Here is a 23456-nt window from a genome sequence, read left to right as displayed (position 1 = left end):
GTTGTTTCCTAGTAATAATGATATTTGCAAGGAAAGCCATGGAAGGACTGGGCGCCCCACCCTTCTTCTGCACTGTAACTGTTTTTTGTCCCAGGACTCAGAGCAGCTGTAACAGATCCCAAGAATTAGGAAGGCTGATGGGTATTATTTTTGTTTTACAGATCACTTCTCTCCAGAGAATGTAAATGACACAGCCAAAGAAACATGCTTAAATTGGTTTTTCAAGATTGCTTCCATCAGGGAACTCATTCCAAGATTGTATCCTTTTTTTCTGTCTGATGATTTTAAAGATAGGCTGCAAGAGTTGCACTGTTAATAGCGGCTGTGTAAGGGGCTGCCCTGAGATTCCTGTTGAAAATGGGGTCCTGTCAGGGTTGCTCTCCTGGAAGCACAGCGCCAGCCACACTGTCCAAGAAGCCCTTGGACTCTGGCTGTCTCCAGTTCTCTGGAGAGAGAGACTTTGACTGTGGTGCTGTGTACCAGGCTTTTGTTTCCCTGAAGAACATTTCCACATTAATTTTCTCAGAATGCTTCGGGGGTTTTTTGTGTATGTTTTCTCTGGTCCTAAGACCTTGAAAAGAGCAGGGTCCAGCTTCTCTGCACAGACACCAGTGTTGAAGAACAGACAGTCCGACTTACACACAAAAGGAATCTTAGTTCTCTAAGTTTCATCCTTTCCCCATAAAGCTTCAGTTGGAAGTGCTCAAAACCCAGTTTAAATTTCAGCACGTAAACATAAATCAGCGTATAACGTTTTCCAAATTTTATTTTAAATAAGAATAAAACCTTGAAAACCAAATGTAGAACCCACAAGCCACTCACTGATTTAATTCTTTGGATTGTCGAGAGCTGTCGTGGCCCCTCTCCTGAAGACACACCTGGTTCTCTGCATGAACACTTAGGCTTTTCCCCGTAGGGAGCAGGCAGTCTGGAAAATGTCTTCCTTAACGGAATGCTTTTGTAGCTACGTGGAAGCTTCCATCCTGAAGTGTAACAAGTTCCTCTCCAAAACGTAAGGCTCTTCTTAAATGTCCAGAGCCATACATTTCCAAAAAATTTCTCTCTCGCACACGCCCTTGAAAATGGCTCTGCAATAGCAAGCTATCATTCTTTGACTGCCTAGTGTGTAGCAGATCTGGTGCTAAGCACCTTCCATCCATTTTCTCATTTAATCCAAATGAAAACTTAATGAAGTAGAGATCACTCTTTAATCTCCGTTTTACGGAGAGGAAAACTCAAGCTGGGAGAGGTTGGTTGACTAGCTCATGGAAGATCAGCTGGATTTGACATCCTAGCTCTGCTGTTACTGGCTGTGTGGTCCAGAGAAACTTACTTAGCATCTCTAACCCCCGGTCTCCTCAGTGTGCAAGCCCTGTGAAGGGGTCTATGAGCGTTCATCGAGCTGCACACACCAGACTGGGAGTGGCCCCCATGGGCCCTCATTCAGCGTCTTTGTGGCTGTTGTCCAAGACGATGAAGAGGTCAGAGATGTCAGAAGGCAAAGCCCTTGCCCTCGAGCCCCCTGCTACTCTGGGTCACCTCGGACGTTGTTTTGAGAGTAGTTTTGCGGAGCCAGGAGAAACCAGATCCGCTTTCTGAGTGGCGTTGGACACCATCTAGATAACTCCTCAGAGCCACGGGCTGACTTGTACTCTGAGTTGGATTTAAAATGTGTACAAAGTGTGTTTGATCGAGATCTGGGGATGCCTGGGGGAGTTTTCGTTCACCAGCTGGGGGAGAATAAGGCTTGGGGCAGAGGGAAGTCCCATGTGGCTGGAGGAATAAGGAAGTCACAGTTCACTTTGAGGGGGATGCTGGGGTCAGGCGTTAAGAGTGGGTGGAGCACAGGGCAGTAAATCTATGCCAAAGGAATATAGATAACAGCCGAAATATTGAGAAGGGTGAGGAGTAACCTAGTGACCTGTCGATGGACGATAACTGGGAGTGGGACAAAAATAATTAAATTAGTAAAAGTGACCTCAAACAGGAAAAAAGTGAAGATTAGACTCCAGCACTGAAAAGATGGTAGAGATGAAACCATTCAAAAAATGAATTATGGCAAGAGAGAAAGACTTGGTACATGGCCTTAGAAAACATCAACTTTGACCTTGGTTTGTTTCTGAAACTTGATTTTGCCCCCCTGCCTTTAGGAAGTCTAAACGTAGACTTTTGGGTGTAAATGCTGCTGTCTTTTCATCTCTCGCAGGGGGATTTCAGAGTGTCTGCCGCGGCTGACGTGCATGGTCCGGGGCATCGGGGACCCGCTTGTGTCGGTGTATGCCAGGGCCTACCTGTGCAGGGTGAGCCCACCGCGTCCTGCCTCCTCCAGCGTTCATGCTTCTCCCTCCCCGCCACCTCACGAGTCACTGGACAAAGGACTTCATTAACTGCTAATTTTAGAGCACAGCTTGTCCACAGAAAGCAGGGCTGTAGGATTTCTGTTTAAAATTAATTTCTAAGTAGACCCACTTACCTGTAACTCTAATTAGGGTCATCATCTCACAAATGAACTGGGTTTCAGAACTAATTGCTTCTCCCTTCTTGCTGGGAAGGAGGCTCCCAAGGCCTTTCGGGTGATAGGTTAACTTCTCATTGACTCAAAATGTGCTTTCCCTTTGTTTTTGAATTTGATTGTTTTATCAGATTTGTGGTCTCTGTATTAAAGAGCTGGCTCAGAGCGCGAGTTGGTGAGGGCTGTCTGGCAGGGAGAGGCACTCCTGGTGATGGCAGGCATCAGGGTCTGTGTTGCCTGGCCTTGGAGGGCTGCTCTGATGGGTTCAGATTGTAGGTCACTCAGCCTTTTTCTCGTCAAAGCACCATGAAGCTCCTGCTTAAAACTACTACTACTACTACTACTAAGTCACTTCCGTCGTGTCCGACTCTGTGTGACCCCATAGACGGCAGCCCACCAGGCTCCTCCGTCCCTGGGATTCTCCAGGCAAGAACACTGGAGTGGGTTGCCATTTCCTTCTCCAATGCATGAAAGTGGAAAGTGAAAGTGAAGTCGCTCAGTCGTGTCCGATTCAGCAACCCCATGGACTGCAGCCTACCAGGCTCCTCCATCCATGGGATTTTCCAAGCAAGAGTACTGGAGTGGGGTGCCATTGTCTTCTCCGCTTAAAACTACTAAGTTTTCATTTATGAAAAATGCACCCTGTGGAGAATTTACAGTCATTTTTCTTCAACTCACATGGGGCCATTGCCTCTGTCAGCTTTCGTGGGAGTCCCCCTTACTGGTTCCTTGGGCATCGTTTACCTTCAGAGGGGTTATTTCCCCTCTTCTGTAGGGTCCTGGTAAACCCCAGACTTCTTGAAGACAAAGCCACTCTTACAGACATATCTCTCCCCTACTGTGAAAGTGAAAGTCGTTCAGTCATGTCCGACTCTTTGCGACCCCATGGACTATACAGTCCATGGAGTTCTCCAGGCCACAATACTGGAGTGGGTAGCCATTCCCTTCTCCAGGGGATCTTCCCAATCCAGGGATCAAACTTAGGTCTCCCACATTGTGGGTGAATTCTTTACCAGCTGAGCCACTAGGGAAGCCCAAGAATGCTGGAGTGGGTAGCCTATCCCTTCTCCAGGGGATCTTCCTGATGCAGAAATCGAACCAGGGTCTCCTGCATTGCTGGTGGGTTCTTTACCAGCTGAGCTACTAGTGATCATCAGTACTATGAAATTAGAAGGTGAGGACTGCAGCCTTTGATCAGCTTCTTTTACCTGACATCTAGCATATGATAGAGGCCCTGTGGTCTCCAGTGTCTCAAAGAAATCAAAATCATTTCCCTCAGAGTGAGAAGCAGACATCCTTAGGAAGGACACTTTTTATAGGTCCATTCCCTAATAAAGGAGAAAAGAAAAAAAAAAGAAAAAGCTTTCCAATTAAGGGCACCTGCTCCCTTGTAGTAACTGAGGCCAAAATATTTATGCATTGCCATCTGCTTGAAACTGGCATAGATTTTTCATAGAAGAATATCAGATATATTTCTTCCAGCTTCAACTCTGTAGTATCATGAAGTTTGAATATTCCTCCCTTGTCAAAGTTTGCTAAGGGCCTAAGCTTCAACTCTGTAGTATCATGAAGTTTGAATGCTCCTCCCTTGTCAAAGTTTGCTAAGGGCCTAAGCTTCAACTCTAGTATCACGAAGTTTGAATGCTCCTCCCTTGTCAAAGTTTGCTGGGGGCCTTTGTGTGCAAAATTGGAATGGATCCTGTGGGGTGGGGTGGGGAGGATGTAAAGATAGCCTTATTTGTGTATTTGTGCTCAATGGCAACCCACTCCAGTACTTTTGCCTGGAAAATCCCATGGATGGAGGAGCCTGGTAGGCTGCGGTCCATGGGGTTGCTAAGGGTCGGGCACGACTGAGCGACTTCACTTTCACTTTTCACTTTCACACATCGAAGAAGGAAATGGCAACCCACTCCAGTGTTCTTGCCTGGAGAATCCCAGGGACAGGGGAGCCTGGTGGGCTGCCGTCTATGGGGTCGCACAGAGTTGGACACGACTGAAGCGACTTAGCAGCAGCAGCCTTTCCTCTTGTAGCATTCTTTGAACTTTCCTTCACATCAGTAATAAAGACCTAGAATCTTAGTGTGTCTCATGACACACAATTATTATATAGAAATCAGAAAGTGAGGGGAAAATTCATTCCCTGCAAACCTCCTTAGTTTTAAAGTTTGAAGGAAGGTACACAAGCTAGTGAAAGATGATATTTGTTGCATATAAAGTGCCTCCCCTGGTGGCTCAAATGGTAAAGAAGCAGCCTGCAATGCAGGAGAAACTGGGTTTGATCCCTGAGTTGAGATGATTCCTGGGAGAAGGGAATGGCAACCCATTCCAGTATTCTTGCCTGGAGAATCCCATGGACAGAGGAGCCCGGCGGGCTACAGTCCATGGGACTGCAAAGAGTTGGACAGGGCTGAGTTACTAACGCTTTCGTTCACTTTCACATTCAAAGTACCTTTGCATGGCAGATGCAGCTCTATAACTCAGTGGCAATGAGGAGAGATTACAGACATACCCCAGGAAAGCTGGGTGAGATGTCCTGTATCTGAAATCAGTTGTGCCAATTCAGGCAGAGCACCCTTTCCTCTGGTTGGGTAGTTACTGAAAATCTTTTGATATAGAAAGAATAAGAGACAGTGTGCATTAGCAAGGACTCTTTGAATTCCAAATGGCAAAACCCCAGTTCATAGTACTCTGAAACAAAGGTGGGGATTTGTTGGCGCTCGCACCTGAAGAGCCTGGGGTAGTCCCGGCATGGCAGACCCAGGGACCCTGAGCCATGTCGGGAGCTGTCTCCTTCCTCGTGGCTCAGCTCTGCTCTCCTCTGGGTGACTTCAGTCTGCAGCTTTCTCTTTCCATATGGTGGAAAGGCTTGCAGCCTCTCAACTTAGGAACCTCAGTGACAAGATTATCTTTTCCCCAGTGGTTCTAGCCAGTTTCTGGGCAGAATCTCACAGAACCACTTTGGGTCCTTAGTCCGTACGTATGCCAGTCACCATGACCATGGGATGGGATATGCCTGCTGACTGAGCCTGGGTCACGCGCCCACCCTGGCAACCCAGGGTTGGCTGGGCTCAGCTGCCGCAAACCTCTTTATCTGAGAGGTAAGTTTGAGTCCCCAAAGACAAATCCACTTTGCTGATTCCAGAGACAGAGAGAATGAGTGCCAGGGAGGCAGAAACAACAGATGGATATCATGAGTAACTACCCTTGCTACTCTAGGTAGAAATTTTTTCGACCTGAGCAGATTTCCAAGCTGCTCATTTGGTTTTATGGAAAGAGATAAACAAAACACAAAGGCAGTGAGTAGGCAGGGCGTGGGGGGTGCTCAGAGCTGTTTATTAAAGGAAAGTATGATTAACTCCTCTTCTAAGTCACAACCCCTTCAATTCATCTCCACTGCTTGTCCACTGGGCCTTTCTTTGCTGTCGCCTAACAGGTAATTATTGCTTTTTCTACGAAATGATTAGTAGAAGGAAACAATAGAATCAGAACACAGTAAAAATGGATCTGACAGTTGTTGTTAATATTTTTTTTAAATCCCTGTACTTGTCCTTGGAAGCATCTTCAACAGCTCTAGAGAGCTGCCCCTGGAATTTACCGCCCCAGTGGATCTTGCATAATTTCCCTCAAAGGAATTCCTTACAGACATCTAAAAACCACCATTATCGTTAATCTTCATGACCTCTGGGTAGCTGTGGGGGGGAGGTGAGTGGTAGAAATCTGTCTTCCCTGGAAGAAACCAGGTCCCAGAAAGCACCTCCTCTTACAAAGTTGTTTCTGTGCTAAAGCAGCTGTGTGGAATTGAGGTGCATTTGAGGAACTCAGTTTAAGGAACCTTATGATGCTTTGTTTTAAATCCATGTAGTCCCTGCCATATTTGTGACCTGTACTCTTCCATCCGACTCTAGAGCCCTGGCCACCTTCTCTGTGATTAGCAAATTTTTTTCTAATAAATATTCTGAAAATATTACATATCTTTTTAAAACAATGAGTGAAGGAGTCGATGGATTATAGTTTTGTTAGGCTTCATGCTTGTGTAATAAAAAATTTGCTTAAAATACATCAAAATTTATGTCTGCTTCCCTGACTGCCCAGCAAAAAATGAATCCGTATATTTTAACAATGCCATAGTGAAGTCCCAGCTGACTCTCTTACATACCAGAATCTTTTTGCTTCATTTAATAAGTACAGCTAAGTGTGTGTTTATCATTTTTTAGAGAGGAAAAGAATGTCGTATACAGTCTTGAGAGTACATTTCTCCTTAGTGCTGTATTGATTTGTTCCCTTGGTCATCTGTTCAGAAATACTTTCATTACCTTTGGGAAGTTGCGAAGATGATTATTGCAAATACTGCCCTTTTTTTCATTAAAAATAGCTCCTGTGGTTTTTCTTATAAAAGCAAGATATGCTTGTTGAATAAGAAAATAAAGAAACAAAAAGAATGAAAGTTAACTTTCTGGACCTCTCTATGCTTATATCTACCTATATGTATATTTTTAATTTACAAAAATGCATCACACTATATATGTTATTTGCAACCTGGTTTTCCACCGTCAAGGTTATTTCATTTTGTTTGGCTACAGGTGGGCATGGAAGTGGCTCCACATCTCAAAGAAAGCCTAAATAAGAACTTTTTTGATTTTCTCCTCACATTCAAACAGGTAAGAGAACACTATCAGAAGAGCCAATTGATGTGATAGTTACATGATCACAGATTCATAAAACCCAGTTGGTTTTCCAAGTAGAGATTGCCTTAAAGCTCTTTAGATGTGTAAACCCTACAAAATTACACTCGTGTCTGTTACAGACAATTAAAATGTGTTAATTGTACTGAAGAAGCAGAGAGGATTAATATGCATGTGTTAATAAGAAACGTCTCCAGTTGATCAGACTTTCTTCTTTGCGTCTGCTGGGTCCATTTTATCAGGTTGCCTCTCTTCACAGCACACATTCCCAGAACAACTCAGCCTGGTGACATGGGAAACTGTGTGAGTTTTTTTCTAGTTTAAAAAAACCTGAGAAACCAGGCAGTTTCTCTCGGGGCCATTCAGATGCTTGCAGATAGGCTCACATGTTCTTTGTTCTGTGACTTCCCCTCCTTTTCTGAGTGTTTATTTGGTCTCCTATAGATTCACGGGGATACGGTCCAGAACCAGCTGGTGCTCCAGGGCGTGGAGCTTCCGTCCTACCTCCCCTTGTACTCGCCTGCCATGGACTGGGTCTTCCAGTGTGTTTCCTACCACGCCCCCGAGGTAACTGCCCTGGGCTTCAGTGTGAAGTTCATTCCCCTCTTCTGTGTCGTAAGGACCCTGACACCCGAGTGCCCAGTAACGTCATCATCAGGGCGCTTTCACAGCAATTCACTGTTGTGTCTGGTTCTGTGCTCAGCCCTTGGCCTGCACTGTGTGTATCCTAAGTGGTGGTTTGGGCTGCTGTTCAGTGAGCCCTGGGCTCAGGGTGCCTGAGTCTGAATTGCAGCTCTGTCGCTTGCAGCTGTTGTTACTAAAGCAGAGCTCAAGTCACTTGTCCCTAACCGCACAGCTTTTTTTCTTTATCGATGAAATGGGAGCAGTAGTAATTCCTGTCTTCTGGTCTATTGCGTGGATCAAACAAGACGGTCCATGTACAGTGCTTGGTGGAGGAGGGCCCCACACACGGTGCTTGAATGTTTGTTGTGTCATTGGGATTGCAAATGTGGTTTTTATATCTGCACGAGAGAACCAGGAAAGAGATAAGACAAAGTGTCACTGGAGGGCAGAGTTTGGATTGTTTTAACTTATTTTTCTTGCCCAATCTGTTTTTTAACTTTTCAGCAAGTATAATGTCTTGCTTATATTTTAATTTTTGCAAATCCTAAATAAAGTATGAGGAGAAAAATAGGGCCATCTTGTATTCACCTAAAAAATAGGTGAATTTTTTATCAAGTAAATTGATTTTAAATAAAATCAGTTTAATAGAAGATTCTTTGAAAATGTGTGGCCATTCTCTCTGATTATAAGGGTAGTCTCAGCCACCACATGCTTGCCCAGGCTCCCAGGAAGAAAAACCAATGACTTGACTGATTCAGCTTAATGACTGAAACCCATGAGCAAAACTGATGCATTTGAAAATAAGAACACTTATTCTTTTTCTCCTTAAAGAACAGCAAAATTGGATTAAAAACAAAAAGTACATGTCATAAGGTGTTCTTCCTTTATTTTAAGTGGCAGTAATCTCAGAGGATGGCAGAAGCTGGGAATAGAGCTTTCCTGGGGAGTAAAACTCTAGGAAATCATTATTGCACCAGAAGAAGTGATTAAAAAAATTAGGTCACCTGAATAATAACAAACTCTGATTCTTGGGGCATTTAAACAAGGAACTTGCAGTGTCTCATAAAAAAAAAAAAATCATTTTGAAAATGTGGAAGAAGTAATGTCAGTGTGGAGGGTGCTGTTGAAAAGGTGTGTGACAAAGTGATACCTAAAAAGCTTTTTGACAGTGGCTGAGATGTGTCCCCCAGGGAGTTGGAGATATGTGCGTCTTTAAGGGGCCACACCTCCAGAATGTAGGCATTTGTACAGGACAGGCAAGTGAGAGGGGGAAGGGAGAATCATCTAGATGAGAGAGGGGAGAAATGCCTCGAGCTGCAAATACCTGACATATGAAATTTCATACTGAAATCCCCAGTTCCCTCCCTCCCCAAATCAGGGAATGATTATTCAAAAATGGTTCTTGTTGTTGTTTAAAGATAAGATTCTCCCCGCCCCCACCATTTATACAATTAAAATTAAGTAAAAAAATCTTTATGCCCCCAGTTTTAGGAACTCTTTGCAGAGAAAAGCAACTGTTTCATAAAACATGCTTTGGGCAGTGAAAACAAATCCCTTGGTAAGCTTGCCATTTTCAGCACCTTGTTGTCTGGGTCTGGTACGGAATCCTGTAATGCAGCTGTGTGATGCAGGTTGTCAGTGTTGAAGGAAAGAGGAAGGTGGTAGAGGCTGGGGCAGGTAGTGAGGTAGAAGTGAGTTCAGATCGTGACTGTGTTGCCGTGCCAGACAAAGAGGCTGCTTGACCTCTTTGTGCCTGAGTTTTATCAGCTGTAAAATGGGGGTAATGAATGGACCCTTCCTCAAAGGGCTCTCATGAGATGACTGTAATAGTGCACGTCAGCACGTGACCAAGAGCTGCTGTGGAAGGCAGCAGGCAGGTGGGGGTGCTCATCATCCTTATCTTTGGTCTTAACAGGAGATGGGGCCTGGACTGATTGGAAGGCCAGGAGATGAGTCAGGGCAGTAAGGAGGGGTTGAGGGACGAGACCTGTATAGACCGACAGGTAAGAGGCATAGTTAGGAGACGAGCATTACTGGAGAAGAGTGAGGAACTAGGCCGCCTGGGAGTGGCCCAGGCTGCAGAGGCTGTTGATCATTGTGTCGTGGAGACCAGGCAGCTCTTAAAGATTTTTGATCAGGGAGATGATTTGAAAAAAGTGGTGCTTGAAGATCAGACTGGCAGAAGCATACCAGATGGATTAGAAGAGTACAGTTAGCAGCCATGGAAAAAACAAGGGGCAGAATGGATAGGAGAGGATTTTCATAATCAGAAAACATTGTTTAATAAGTACATGTTCATTGGAAAGACTTTGGAAAAGATAGGTTAAAAGGAGAAAAAGAGCCACCTAAAATTCTGTCATGAGTAACTGGCCATTGTTAACAGTCTGGTGCATTTGCTTTTTAATACTTCTCTCTCCACTTTCACTCTTGCTCTGTTATTACAATTGTGTTTTGCACATGAGAAATTTTTCCCGTATGCCTTTATGATGCTTTCCCCTCACTTAACATTATAACAAATGCACTTTGTTTGAGTTTTGTGACCTTTTGGGAAGAGAGTAGAAGGCAGTGTTGGTTGGCTGTGAAGAAACGGAGCATGGAGTTGGGTCAGAGATGCTGCTGGGCTTGGAGCCCGTAACACAACTGCCTCTTTCTGAGGCTCCCTCTGCGCTGCGCCCCACAGGCAGCCCTGGTTTTGCAGCACTGTGCTGTGTTGCACTGTGCAGACAGGTCATTTTTTCTACCTCTGCATTAAGCAAGTCTGTTGGTGCCATTTTTCTAACAGCATTTGCTAACTTCATGTCTCTGTGTCATTGTGGTAATTCTCACAACATTTCAGACTTTTTCGTTTTATTTGTTATGGTGATCAATGATCAGTGATCTTTAATGTTACTATTGCAAAAAAAAAATTACGACTCACTGAAGGTTCAGATGATGGTTATCATTTTTTAGCAATAAAGTGTTTTTTAATTATGGTGTATGTGTATATATATATATATATATACACACTTATTTTTAGACATAATGCCATTGCACATTTAATAGTGTACAGAACAGTATAAAGCATAATTTTCATATATACTGAGAAACCAAAAAACTTGTGTGACTTGCTTTATTGAGATATTTACTTCATTGCAGTGGTCTGGAACAGAACCTGCAATATCTCTGAGGTCTGCCTGTGGTAGTTACTTCACTTGTGTCCATGGCTCAGTTGTTCAGTCGTGTCTGACTCTTTGCGACCCCATGGACTGCAGCCCTCCCAGCGCCTCTGTCAATGGGATTTTTCAGGCAAGAATACCGGAGTGGGTTGCCATTTCCTCCTCTAGGTGATCGTCCTAACCCAGGAATTGAACCTGAGTCCCCTGCATCTCTTGCACTGCAGATGGATTCTTTACTGTTGAGCCATCGGGGAAGCCCAGTTACTTTACTTGGCTGTGTTAATTCACTTTCAAAGCTTCCCCAAGCTAGATGTTGCTGTTATTGCCATTTACAGATGAGGCACCTGAGGCTTAGAAACTCGTTACAGTCACACAGTTAGAAAGAAGCCGTGTAGCCATTTTCAGAGTGACTCTGAAACCAGCAGATTTGTTTGCTTGACTGCTTTGCTTTAGACTTTGATTCTAGGTCTCTCCTGTTAACTGCTACACTGCTAAAGTGAGACTTAAACAAATTGACCCATGGACTGCTGTTCCAGTGGTCTTACTATTAATATAAGTGCAGTTCAGTTCAGTCGCTCAGTTGTGTCTGATTCTTTGTGACCCTATGGACTGCAGCATGCCAGGCTTCCCTGTCCTTCACCAACTCCTGGAGCTTGTTCAAACTCATGTCCATCGAGTTAGTAATGCCATTTAACCATCTCATCCTCTGTAGTCCCCTTCTCATCCTGCCTTTGATCTTTCCCAGCATCAGGGTCTTTTCCATTGAGTCAATTCTTCACATCAGGTGGCCAGAGTATTGCAGTTTCAACGTCAGCATCAGTCCTTCCAATGAATATTCAGGACTGATTTCTGTAGGATTGAGTGGTTTGTTCTCTTTGCGGTCCAACGGACTCTCAAGAATCTTCTTCAGCACCACAGTTCAAACATGAGTTCTTCAGCTCTCAGCTTTCTTTGTAGTCCAACTCTCTCATCCATACATAACTACTGGAAAAACCGTATCTTTGACTAAATGGACCTTTGTCGGAAAAGTAATGTCTTTGCTTTTTAATATGCTGTCCAGGTAGGTCATAGCTTTTCTTCCAAGGAGCAAACGTCTTTTAATTTCATGGCTGCAGTCACCATCTGCAGTGATTTTGGAGCCCAATAAAATAAAGTCTGTCACTGTTTCCATTGTTTCCCCATCTATTTGCCATGAAGTGATGGGACCAGATGCCAGTATCTTAGTTTTCTGGATGTTGAGCTTTAAGCCAACTTTTTCACTCTCCTCTTTCACTTTCATAAGGAGGCTCTATAGTCCCTCTTCACTTTCTGCCATAAAGGTGGTGTCATCTGTGTATCTGAAGTTATTGATATTTCTCCCAGCAATCTTGATTCAAGCTTGTGCTTTATCCGGCCAGCATTTCGCATGATGTACTTTGCATATAAGTTAAATAAGCAGGGTGACAGTATACAGCCTTGACATACTCCTTTCCTGATTTGGAACCAGTCTGTTGTTCCCTGTCTGGTTCTAATTGTTTCTTCTTGACCTGCATATAGATTTCTCAGGAGGCAGGTAAGGTGGTCTGGTATTCCCATCTCTTTCAGGATTTTCCACAATTTGTTGTGATTTACACAATTGCACTCATCTCACATGCTAGTAAAGTAATGCTCAAAATTCTCCAAGCCAGGCTTCAGCAGTACGTGAACCATGAACTTCCAGTTGTTCAAGCTGGTTTTAGAAAAGGCAGAGGAACCAGAGATCAAATTGCCAACATCCATTGGATCATTGAAAAAGCAAGAGAGTTCCAGAAAAACATCTATTTCTGTTTTATGGACTATGCCAAAGCCTTTGACTGTGTGGATCACAATAAACTGGAAAATTCTGAAAGAGATGGGAATACCAGACCACCTAACCTGCTTCTTGAGAAACCTATATGCAGGTCCAGAAGCAACATTTAGAACTGGACATGGAACAACAGACTGGTTCCAAACAGGAAAAGGAGTACATCAAGGCTGTATATTGTCACCCTGCTTATTTAACTTATATGCAGAGTACATCATGAGAAACACTGGGCTGGAAGAAGCACAAGCTGGAATCAAGATTGCTGGGAGAAATATCAATAACCTCAGCTATGCAGATGACACCACTCTTATGGCAGAAAGTGAAGAGGAACTAAAAAGCCTCTTGATGAAAGTGAAAGAGGAGAGTGAAAAAGTTGGCTTAAAGCTCAACATTCGGAAAATGAAGATCATGGCATCTGGTCCCATCACTTCACGGGAAATAGATGGGGAAACAATGGAAACAGTGTCAGACTTTATTTTTTTGGGCTCCAAAATCACTGCAGATGGTGACCGCAGCTATGAAATTAAAAGACGTTTGCTCCTTGGAAGAAAAGTTATGACCAACCTAAATAGCATATTGAAAAGCAGAGACCTTACTTTGCCAATAAAGGTTCGTCTAGTCAAGGCTATGGTTTTTCCAGTAGTCATGTATGGATGCGAGAGTTGGACTGTGAAGAAAGCTGAGTGCCGAAGAATTGATGCTTTTAAACTGTGGTGTTGGAGAAGACTCTTGAGAGTCCCTTGGACTGTAAGGAGATCCAACCAGTCCATTCTAAAGGAGATCAGTCCTGGGTGTTCTTTGGAAAGAATGATGCTAAAGCTGAAACTCCAGTACTTTGGCCACCTCATGCAAAGAGTTGACTCATTGGAAAAGACTCTGATCCTGGGAGGGATTGGGGGCAGGAGGAGAAGGGGACGACAGAGGATGAGATGGCTGGATGGCATCACTGACTCGATGGACATGAGTTTGAGTGAACTCCAGGAGTTGGTGATGGACAGGGAGGCCTGGCGTGCTGCGATTCATGGGGTTGCAAAGAGTCGGACATGACTGAGTGACTGAACTGAACTGAACTGAACACAGTCAAAGGCTTTGGTGTAGTCAGTAAAGCAGAAGTAGATGTTTTTCTGGAACTCTCTTGCTTTTTCTGTGATCCACCGGATGTTGGCAATTTGATCCCTGGTTCCTCTGCCTTTTCTAAATCCAGCTTGAGCATCTGGAAGTTCATGGTTCACGTACTGTGAAGCCTGGCTTGGAGAATTTTGAGTGTTACTTTGCTAGCGTGTGAGAAGCGTGCAGTTGTGTGGTAGTTTGAACATTCTTTGGCATTGCCCTTCTTTGGGATTACAATGAAAACTGCCCTTTTCCAGTCCTGTGGCCACTGCTGAGTTTTCCACATTTGCTGGCATATTGAGTGCAGCACTTTCACAGCATCATCATTCAGGATTTGAAATAGCTCAACTGGAATTCCATCACTTCCACTAGCTTTGTTTGTAGTGATGCTTCCTAAGGCCCACTTGACTTCACACTCCAGGATGTCTGGCTCAAGGTGAGTGATCACACCATCATGGTTATCTGGGTCATGAAGATCTTTTTTGTACAGTTCTTTTGTATATTCTTGCCACCTCTTCTTAATATATTCTGCTTCTGTTAGATCCATACCATTTCTGTCCTTCATTGTGCCCATCTTTGCATGTAATGTTCCCTTGGTATCTCTAATTTTCTTGAAGAGATCGCTAGTCTTTCCCATTCTGTTGTTTCCCTCTATTTCTTTGCAATGATCACTGAGGAAGTCTCTCTTATCTCTCTTTGCTATTCTTTGGAGTTATGCATTCAGATGGGTATATCTTTCCTTTTCTCCATTGCTTTTCACTTCTCTTCTTTTCTCAGCTATTTGTAAGGCCTGCTTAGTCAACCATTTTGCCTTTTTGCATTTCTTTTTCTTGGGGATGGTCTTGATCACTGCCTCCTGTACAATGTCATGAACCTCATCCATAGTTCTTCAGGCATTCTGTCTATCAGATCTAATCCTTTGAATCTATTTGTCACTTCCACTGTATAAAGCATCTGCCTGCAATGCATGAGACCTGGGTTCGATCCCTGGGTCAGGAAGATCCCCTGGAGAAGGATGGCAACCCATTCCAGTACTCTTGCCTGGAAAACCCCATGGACAGAGAAGCCTGGTAGACTACAGTCCATGGGATCGCAAAGAGTTGGACATGACTGAGCGACTTCACTTTCACTGTATAATCACAAGGGATTTGATTTAGGTCATACCTGAATGGTCTAGTGGTTTTCCCCACTTTCTTCAATTTAAGTCTGAGTTTGGCAATAAGGAGTTCATGATCTGAGCCACAGTCAGCTCCCGGTCTTGTTTTTGCTGACTGTATAGAGCTTCTCCATCTTTGGCTGTAAAGAATATAATCAATCTTATTTCAGTATTGACAGTCTGGTGATGTCCATGTGTAGAGTCTTCTCTTGTGTTGTTGGAAGAGGGTGTTTGCTATGACCAGTGCGTACTGTTCGCAAAACTCTATTAGCCTTTGCCCTGCTTCATTTTATACTTCAAGGCCTAATTTGCCAGTTACTCCAGGTATCTCTTGACTTCCTACTTTTGCATTCCAGTCCCCTATGATGAAAAGAACATCTTTTTTGGGTGTTAGTTCTAGAAGGTCTTGTAGGTCTTCATAGAACCCGTTCAACTTCAGCTTCTTCAGCGTTACTGGTTGGGGCATAGACTTGGATTACTGTGATATTGAATGGTTTGCCTTGAAAATGAACAGAGATCATTCTGTCATTTTTGAGATTGCACCCAAGTACTCCATTTCGGACTGTTTTGTTGGCTATTAATATAAACTGCCCTTTAAACATTCTAAAATACAATTCAACTAGCAATGCACATCTAAGACCAGTGTTGGTGATTGATAAATCCCTCTAAAGCATACTTGTGTGTTATTTTCATTCTTTTGAATTAGGGAAGAAACCCCAGGGAAAGGTAAATAATAGAAAAAAGAATAAAAAATTCTCCTTTAATGCTTGTGGTATAAAAGTTCTTTTTATTCACATTGACATATTTTATTCCTTTGAGAATTAATCACATTAACTCTGGTTTAGAGGAAAGAGGTTTTATCTTTTAAGATTAGTTTATGATTTTGCCTACAGTTTACATGTTTGTTTCATCTAGAAAAAAAATGAAAATATGATATATGTATTATTTAGTTTACTTTTTAATGGGGCAATAATTATAAAGACTGATTGTAAGCATATTTACTTATTAAAAGTAGAATTACACATCTCTAGAGCAGTCTGGGCTTCATATGAGTTAATCTTAGCTTAGAAAATATGTTATTTTTTCAAGATAATTTAATTATTTATTATTATTTGCTTTTTGCTGAGTTGTGCCGTGTGGGATCCTAGTTCCCAGATCAGGGATCAAACCCATAGTCCCTGCAGTTGGAAGCACAGAGTTCTAACCACAAGTTCCTTCCCTGTTAGAAAACAGAAATGTGTTATCGACCCAACTTCTTTTTTCTTTTCCTGTACTTTTGGAGTGGGTGAATAACCCTAATCTGGAGACAACCTTAGATATAATGGTGGCTATGCAAAGCAAAATATGTTAATAAAATATCACAAAGATGTATCCTTTCCCCCTCAGAAAAAGGTACATGAAGAGTCTGGTGAAACAGTCTAGTTAATTACATTAATATTATACCAATGTCACTTTCTCAACTTTGACAATACACTATAATTATGTAAGATGTCACCACTGGGGGAAGCTTAGTAATGGGTAACCAGCACCTGTACTATTTTTGCAGTTTCTCATGAGTCTATAGTTGATTACAAATAAAACTTTTCAAAAACGTCATCAATTTGGAGCAGTTTGAAAAATAATGTTATAAACATGGTATGGAATCCTCAGGCACTAGAGAGATGGATTTATGAGTACTAACATGGGAGGAGGGAGCCCCGTGCCAGATTCTAGAGCAAAAAAGGCAAGTTGTCTCTCCATATTGATAGTCCATATAGCGAGAGTCCATTTTTGTAAAACAAAAGTCTTCTACAACAAAAGCTGTATATTCATAGAGCATAGACAAAGGCCTTGGAAGATTAGACACCAAATGTTGACACTGATGATCCCTAGGAAGAGGGAGTTGGGAATGAGGGCATGCATATTTTACTTGATACATGATGGTATTGTTTGAACTTCTGTCCAAAGGCACTTCTTATTTTTATAATTTTTATAAAAAGCAAATATATAAGCAAATAAGTGTAGGGGCCTAGTGAAACTTCAAGTTCTGATGTGTCTGTAAATATATATTCTGAGCTGCAAGTTTTTTAGTGTTTTATCTCAGCCAACAACAGGCTTGTTTCGATCTCAGACTGGTTTGAACTGTTGTTTCTCTTGTTCTTGCCAAAAGTAGTCAATTCTGTCACTTCTCTGGGAAAAAAAAAATTAATAACCGCTAATAGATCTTCCTGGGGTCTATAGCCATTTGGCTCTGTGGACACTTAGGGTAATGACAATGGAGCCTTTTTTGTTTTTTGAGTTATATTCTTGGATGCATTTTTAATGTATTCATCTCCTGTGAAAAGAGAGCTTTTAAGGCATTTGTCTTAATGGCCAGAACATTTTGTCCCTATGTTAGCATTTGTCCTGTTTGTCTTTTCAGAAGTGCTGGACCAAGGTTTTCTCATTCAGTTGTGTGTGTGAGTATGTGTGTGTGTGTGAGTATGTGTGTGTGTGTGTGTGTGTGCATGTGCGCACACATGTGTGTGTATGAGATAGAGAATAAGCCACCCAAGGGCATGGATTTCTGTCTTGATTTCCTCACTGCCCTATTCCCAGTGCCTAGAATAGTGGCTTATTGGAAAAGACCCTGATGCTGGAAAAGATTGAGGGCAGGAGGAGAAGGGGGCAGCAGAGGATGAGATGGTTGGATGGCATCACTGATGTGATGAACATGAGTTTGAGCAAACTCGGGGAGATGATGACGGGCAGGGAAGCCTGGTGTGCTGCAGTCCATGGGGTTGCGAAGAGTCGGACACAACTTAGTGACTGAACAACAGCAATAACATCACTGTTGCTTCACAGGCAGGTGTTGAATGAGTAATTATTTGTGTGTGTTGTGGAGTATCAATGTGATCGTTATAAGAGTATCTCTTTTTCAGCTTTCCCAGGAACCACTTTGATACTGTTCTTCCTGAATGACTTTTCAAATATTGAATCCCCTATGAATGGGTTAGGGAGGGCTTTTGTGACATTGTCAATTTTATCATCAGTTGGGATGCTCTGGCTGCAAGGAACACTTAACTGGCCCTACAGAGATAACTCAGTGCGTTCTCTTGAATAACAGATGAAGGCCCTGGGCCAGGCAGGTTCTGTTCTCTCTGCTCTGCCATCACCACATAGCAGCACGGTGGCTGTAACCATTCCAGGCATCATGCCCAGACATGGCAGAATCCAGAGGCAGGAAGATCGGGAGTCTTCAGTTCCTCCAGTTCCTGTTTAAGAACAGGAAGACTTTCCTCTAAGCCCGCATCTCAGTAGCAAGAAATCGGTCATGTGCCCTGTCTGAACCCACCACTTGCAAGGGGAATGAGACCACTGTGATTGACTTGGGGCTGTGTTAGTTTGCTTAGTATATTCAGGCAGCTGTAACAAAATACCACATAGTGGGTGTATTATAAACAACAGAAGTTTATTTCTAATGGTTCTGGAGGCTGGGAGTCCAAGATCAGGATGCTGGCAGATACAGTATCTGGTGAGGGCCTACTCCCTGGTTCATAGATTTTATCTTCTGGCTGTGTGCTCACATGGCAGAAGGGACAAGAGAGCTTTCTAGGGCCGCTTTTATAAGGGCACTGATTCCATTTATGAGGGCTACACCCTTAAGACCTAATCACCTCCAAAGGCTCCACCTTCTAACACCACTAACTTGGGAGTTAGTGGTGATTCAGATATTAGCAGGCTTCCTTGATAGACTGAGTGGCTTTAAACAACAGAAAGTTATCTTCTCACAGTTTTGGAGGCTGGAAAGTCCAAGATCAAGGTCCCAGCAGGGTTGGTTTGTGGCGAGACTTTTCTCCTTGGCTTGCGGACCAGCCTTCTCACTGTGTCCTCGCCTGGTCTTGTCATCTGTGCACGTGTGTCACTAGCCTCTCTTCCTCTTCTTATGAGGACAGCAGTCCTATTGGATTAGGGCTGCGCCCTTATGACCTCACCTGGTGTTAACTCCTTTAAAAACCCTATCTCCAAACATAGTCACATTGCGGGTTAGGGCTTCAACATATGAATGGGGGGAACATAATTCACTCCAGAACAGGACCCAACCTGATTTTTGTTGGACAAAGACAGAAATCTGAATAAAATAGGGGTTCTAGGGTACTGATAGTATCCCCACAATCAACAGTCACCTTAATTATTCAGGGACTCCCAGGACACAGCTGAAAAGAGTGGAATTGCACTAAAAAAGACTCATTTTATTTTTTGATATCCAGGCCAGACTTAGGTACAAATCTCATTTCTGCCATGTAGTAGGAAGTGGCTCAACCCAGCTGAGTTTTGGCTTCCTCATCTGTAAAGTAGGGATAACAGGCATGGTCTCAAAGGCCATTGTGAAGAGTGAATGGGAAAAGGTATATAAACCGCTCAAGTGAAAGTGAAAGTCTCTCAGTTGTGTCTGACTCTTTGCGACCCCATGGACTATACAGTCCATGGGATTCTCCAGGCCAGAATATTGGATTGGGTAGCCTATCCCTTCTCCAGGGGATCTTCCCGACCCAGGAATTGAACCGGGGTCTCCTGCATTGCAGGCAGATTCTTTACCCATTGAGCTACCAGGGAAGCCCCGTGCCTAGTGCCGGGTGCCTGGTGAGTGCTCAGTGTCAAGGCTACTGTTGTCAGCTCTTTTGTCTTGGGATTGACCTTGTCTGTGCCGTTTGAAACTTTCCCCAAACCACTGCACTACGGGATACTTCTTTCTATTGATTTTCTTAACAACAAGAGCTCTTTTAAAGATGCATAATTGTCCTAAGATAGCTCTAAAGCCATTAATAGTATTCCAATGAGTAAAACATTTATTTTCTTTTGGGGAAAAAAATGCTTCAAAATGCACTTGAGAGGAAGTGTAGTGAAGCACATGGCCTTTGATGCCAGACTTCCCAGGTCATGTCCAGCCCACCATAACTAGCCATGTCATCGTGGCCCAGCCATGTCGCTGTTCAGTAGCTTGGTTTCTCATCTGTGAAATGGGAGAATTGAGAGCCTGCCTCATAGGGGTTGTGAGAAGTGGCAGCATGACTGTCAAGTGCTTCTCCCTGTGACTGGCCCAGTGTTATTCATTTTACTTGGAGTTCCACAGGCATCTCGTGAAAGGGGAGGAACACTGGGGGTCTAGGAGAGGTGGAAAGTAAAAATGAAAGTCACTCAGTTGTGTCTGACTCTGTGCAACCCCATGGACTATGCAGTCCATGGAATTCTCCAGGCCAGAATACTGGAGTGGGTAAGCTGTTCCCTTCTCCAGGGGATCTTAGGAGAGGTGGGGAGTAAAGCAAATTTCATTCTCACTGGTACCCTAGAGCACAGGCGGTACCACTCTCATTGTCCTGTAGGAATCTGCAGGTGGCATGGTACCACCTGTATCATCTGCCTACAGATGAAGAAAAGTAGTTGGTGAGACTGGATTTGAACCCAGAGGTGCATGAGACCAGGGCCCTAGCTCTTATCCATTATGCTAAATGCCACAAGAGTGAACTTGTTTTCTCCTCCATCCTCCCCATGCTACCAAACACTGAGAATTATAGAAATGGGTATGTAAATGACTACCTTTATTTTAGAGTATTACTTTGCAAATCTGCTCATGAGAAGTGTTACTTTAGATCTCCCAACTTGATGGTTTTTATTTATTTTTTTTAATTAGGCTCTGCTAACAGAGATGATGGAGAGATGTAAGAAGCTAGGAAACAAGTAAGTATTTTGAAATTCATAAAGCCTGTGTTTGAAAATAGAGTCAGTTGCTTTTTTTTGAGCTTGGCATGCTTGCATGGGCAAGAGGCCTACAGAGCAGCAGGATAGCCCCTGACCTCAAGAATGCTGGAGTCCAGTTGCCTGGCTTCTGATATTGGCTCCACTCTTTCTTAGCTTTATGACCTTGGGTCACTTGCTTTGACCTTTCTCTGTCTCCATCTTTTCATCTGTAAATTGAGTATAATAGCAGTGCTTTCCCTGTGGGGCTGTGATAAGTGATAAAGTCAGGATAAACTTGAATTCTTATCTTCTAGGCGTAAGAGGTTTCTCCTCCACTCTCCTTTCAGTGGTAGATGGGGAGCCTGGAGTGGGTTTTCTTTACCACTTTGTCCCTAGGTCCTAGAACAGTGCTTTTCATAGGAGATGGGGATGTATATTTGCAGCTTGGATCAGTATTGTTACTTAATGTTTAGTTTTTTTAGTGCACTGAAGGCTCCCTCCATTTCTTCTGTTTAAATGGATTTGGTTACTTTCTTATTTACTATCCATCCATTGATCTGTGCACCCATTCACACATCCATCCACCCATCTTCCATTCTTCCAGCCAATTGAATATTTATCAAGCTCCGAATATGCACAAAACACTGTGTTAGTCTCTAGAGGTTGCTTTTTTACTGCAATCTTTTTTTTTCCCCAACGCTACCATTAAAGGGCTGTCAGTCATCTTTTCTAACAGGATACATCCTAAAATGAAAGCGACTTTCTTAAAGGGAAGCTCTGCTGATGTGGGGGCATATGTGTCTTGCAGTGCCTTGCTGTTGAACTCTGTGATGTCGGCTTTCCGGGCCGAGTTCATTGCTACAAGGTCCATGGATTTCATTGGCATGATTAAGGAGTGTGACGAGTCCGGTTTCCCCAAGGTAGGCTCTTGACTTAATCCTTGGTGGAGAACAGATAGGCAGTGTTTGCCTGACAGCTCTCCACGAGAGGGAATCTGGTGTCAGGGTCAGCTCGGGCCAAGAGGAAAACAGGTGAAGTCTGTGTTCCTGAAGAGTGCAGAGGAAGACGAGTGAGCGACTGGGGTTGAGAGACACATGTAATTGCTGAGAGTCAGGGTTCTGTGAGTCCTAAATCTATCCAGTTAGCTCACTATGAAGTATTTAGGAAAAACTTTGGTCTTACGCCTTTAAAACTGTATCTTCATCCATTAATTATGCAAAACTTTGTCCAGGAGAATAGTATGGCCCACAGGTTGGACCAGTACACAGAGCCAGCTCTTTGTTCTGACCTTCTCAGTCTAACTTGCATAAGTTTGTGATAGAACTTCAGAAAATGGTCATTGGAAGATTAACCTTGAGATAGGCCGACTATGACAGCCTTTTCCTTTATTTTCTTAAGTTACTCTGATTTTTAATTTCTGAGATCGTAATGTTTGCTATATTTCTTAGCATCTCCTTTTTCGCTCCCTGGGGTTAAACTTGGCCTTGGCTGATCCTCCTGAGAGTGATCGACTTCAGATTCTCAATGAAGCTTGGAAAGTTATCACTAAATTGAAAAATCCACAGGTGGGTGACAATTTAGACCTTGTTTTGACTGCTTTGTGCCCAAGTTATATAGTATGCTCTTTCTTTAAAAAATTTCTCTTTCAACTAATCATCCTTATTTTTTAAAAAATGAAATCTACTTCATTTAATTGTATTGTTTGTCAACCTGTAATGGAGAACTTACAGCTTTAAAGATGTATTTCTTGATTTTTGTGTCCCCATTATGTCTTATTCTTGTGGCCTTAAGATGAATGAGAAGTGTAAAATTATGAATACTTGAAACTTGAAAAGACCTGTTGCTCTGCAAAGAGCATTCTAAGTGCAGCAATCGATCGCACCGTTGACCCTTGCACAAGATGGGTTTGGACTGCATGGATCCACTTACACGTGAATTATTTTTTTTCAGTGGTAAATACCATGATGTTATACAACTGTTGGTTGGTTAAATCCACAGAAGCGAAATTGCAAATGTAGAGGAATCATGGATACAGAGAGTTGACTATAAGTTATACATAATTTTTGACTGCACAGAGTATCAGTGTCCCTAAACCCTGCATTGTTTAAAGGTCAAATTGTATTTGGATTTGAAAAAAACAATTTATTGAGATAACCCTAAATTGAAGATCAGCAGTCAAGCCAGTAATTAGCCAAAGGGAATTCCAATTTCCATCCCTTGAATGGACAGCTGAAGCCTCTTTCTCCCCATACTTCTGACACGGAAAGTCTTAGGAAGAGGAACCAACTGATTTTAGTTGCTATAATGCATGTAGTCGGAGAAGGCAATGGCACTCCACTCCAGTACCCTTGCCTGGAAAATCCCATGGATGGAGGAGCCTGGTAGGCTGCAGTCCATGAGGTCACTAAGAGTCGGACACAACTGAGCGACTTCACTTTGACTTTTCACTTTCATGCATTGGAGAAGGAAATGGCAACCCACTCCAGTGTTCTTGCCTGGAGAATCCCAGGGACTGGGGAGCCTGGTGGGCTGCCGTCTATGGGGTCGCACAGAGTCGGACACGGCTGAAGCGACTTAGCAGCAGCAGCAGCAATGCATGTAGTGCTGGTCATCATTTTGCAGGTTTGGGTTTTATGCCTCACTTCCTTTTAGGGAACATGCCAGCAATTTATGTGGGCGCCACTAGGGAATGGTATTG

The 23456-nt window shown here is 43.2% G+C and overlaps 1 protein-coding gene across 3 annotated transcripts in view; it reads left to right on the top strand.

The window, feature by feature from the left end:
* The window catches only part of VPS35L (VPS35 endosomal protein sorting factor like), a 143827-nt gene that overhangs the window by 53672 nt on the left and 66699 nt on the right, over positions 1-23456 (top strand). For all 3 annotated transcript variants that reach the window (XM_025275381.3, XM_025275379.3, XM_025275380.3), the window contains exons 10-17: positions 162-258; positions 965-1012; positions 2207-2300; positions 7093-7170; positions 7639-7761; positions 20712-20758; positions 21567-21678; positions 22207-22323. In XM_025275381.3, the coding sequence (XP_025131166.1) occupies positions 162-258; positions 965-1012; positions 2207-2300; positions 7093-7170; positions 7639-7761; positions 20712-20758; positions 21567-21678; positions 22207-22323 (716 nt within the window). The remainder of the gene's footprint in view (positions 1-161; positions 259-964; positions 1013-2206; positions 2301-7092; positions 7171-7638; positions 7762-20711; positions 20759-21566; positions 21679-22206; positions 22324-23456) is intronic.

The sequence above is a fragment of the Bubalus bubalis genome, chromosome 24, assembly GCF_019923935.1.
Source record: "Bubalus bubalis isolate 160015118507 breed Murrah chromosome 24, NDDB_SH_1, whole genome shotgun sequence".
In the NCBI taxonomy this organism is placed as follows: Eukaryota; Metazoa; Chordata; class Mammalia; order Artiodactyla; family Bovidae; genus Bubalus; species Bubalus bubalis.
Note: the sequence above shows the minus strand (reverse complement) of the source record. Positions and strands in the feature narration are given on the sequence as shown.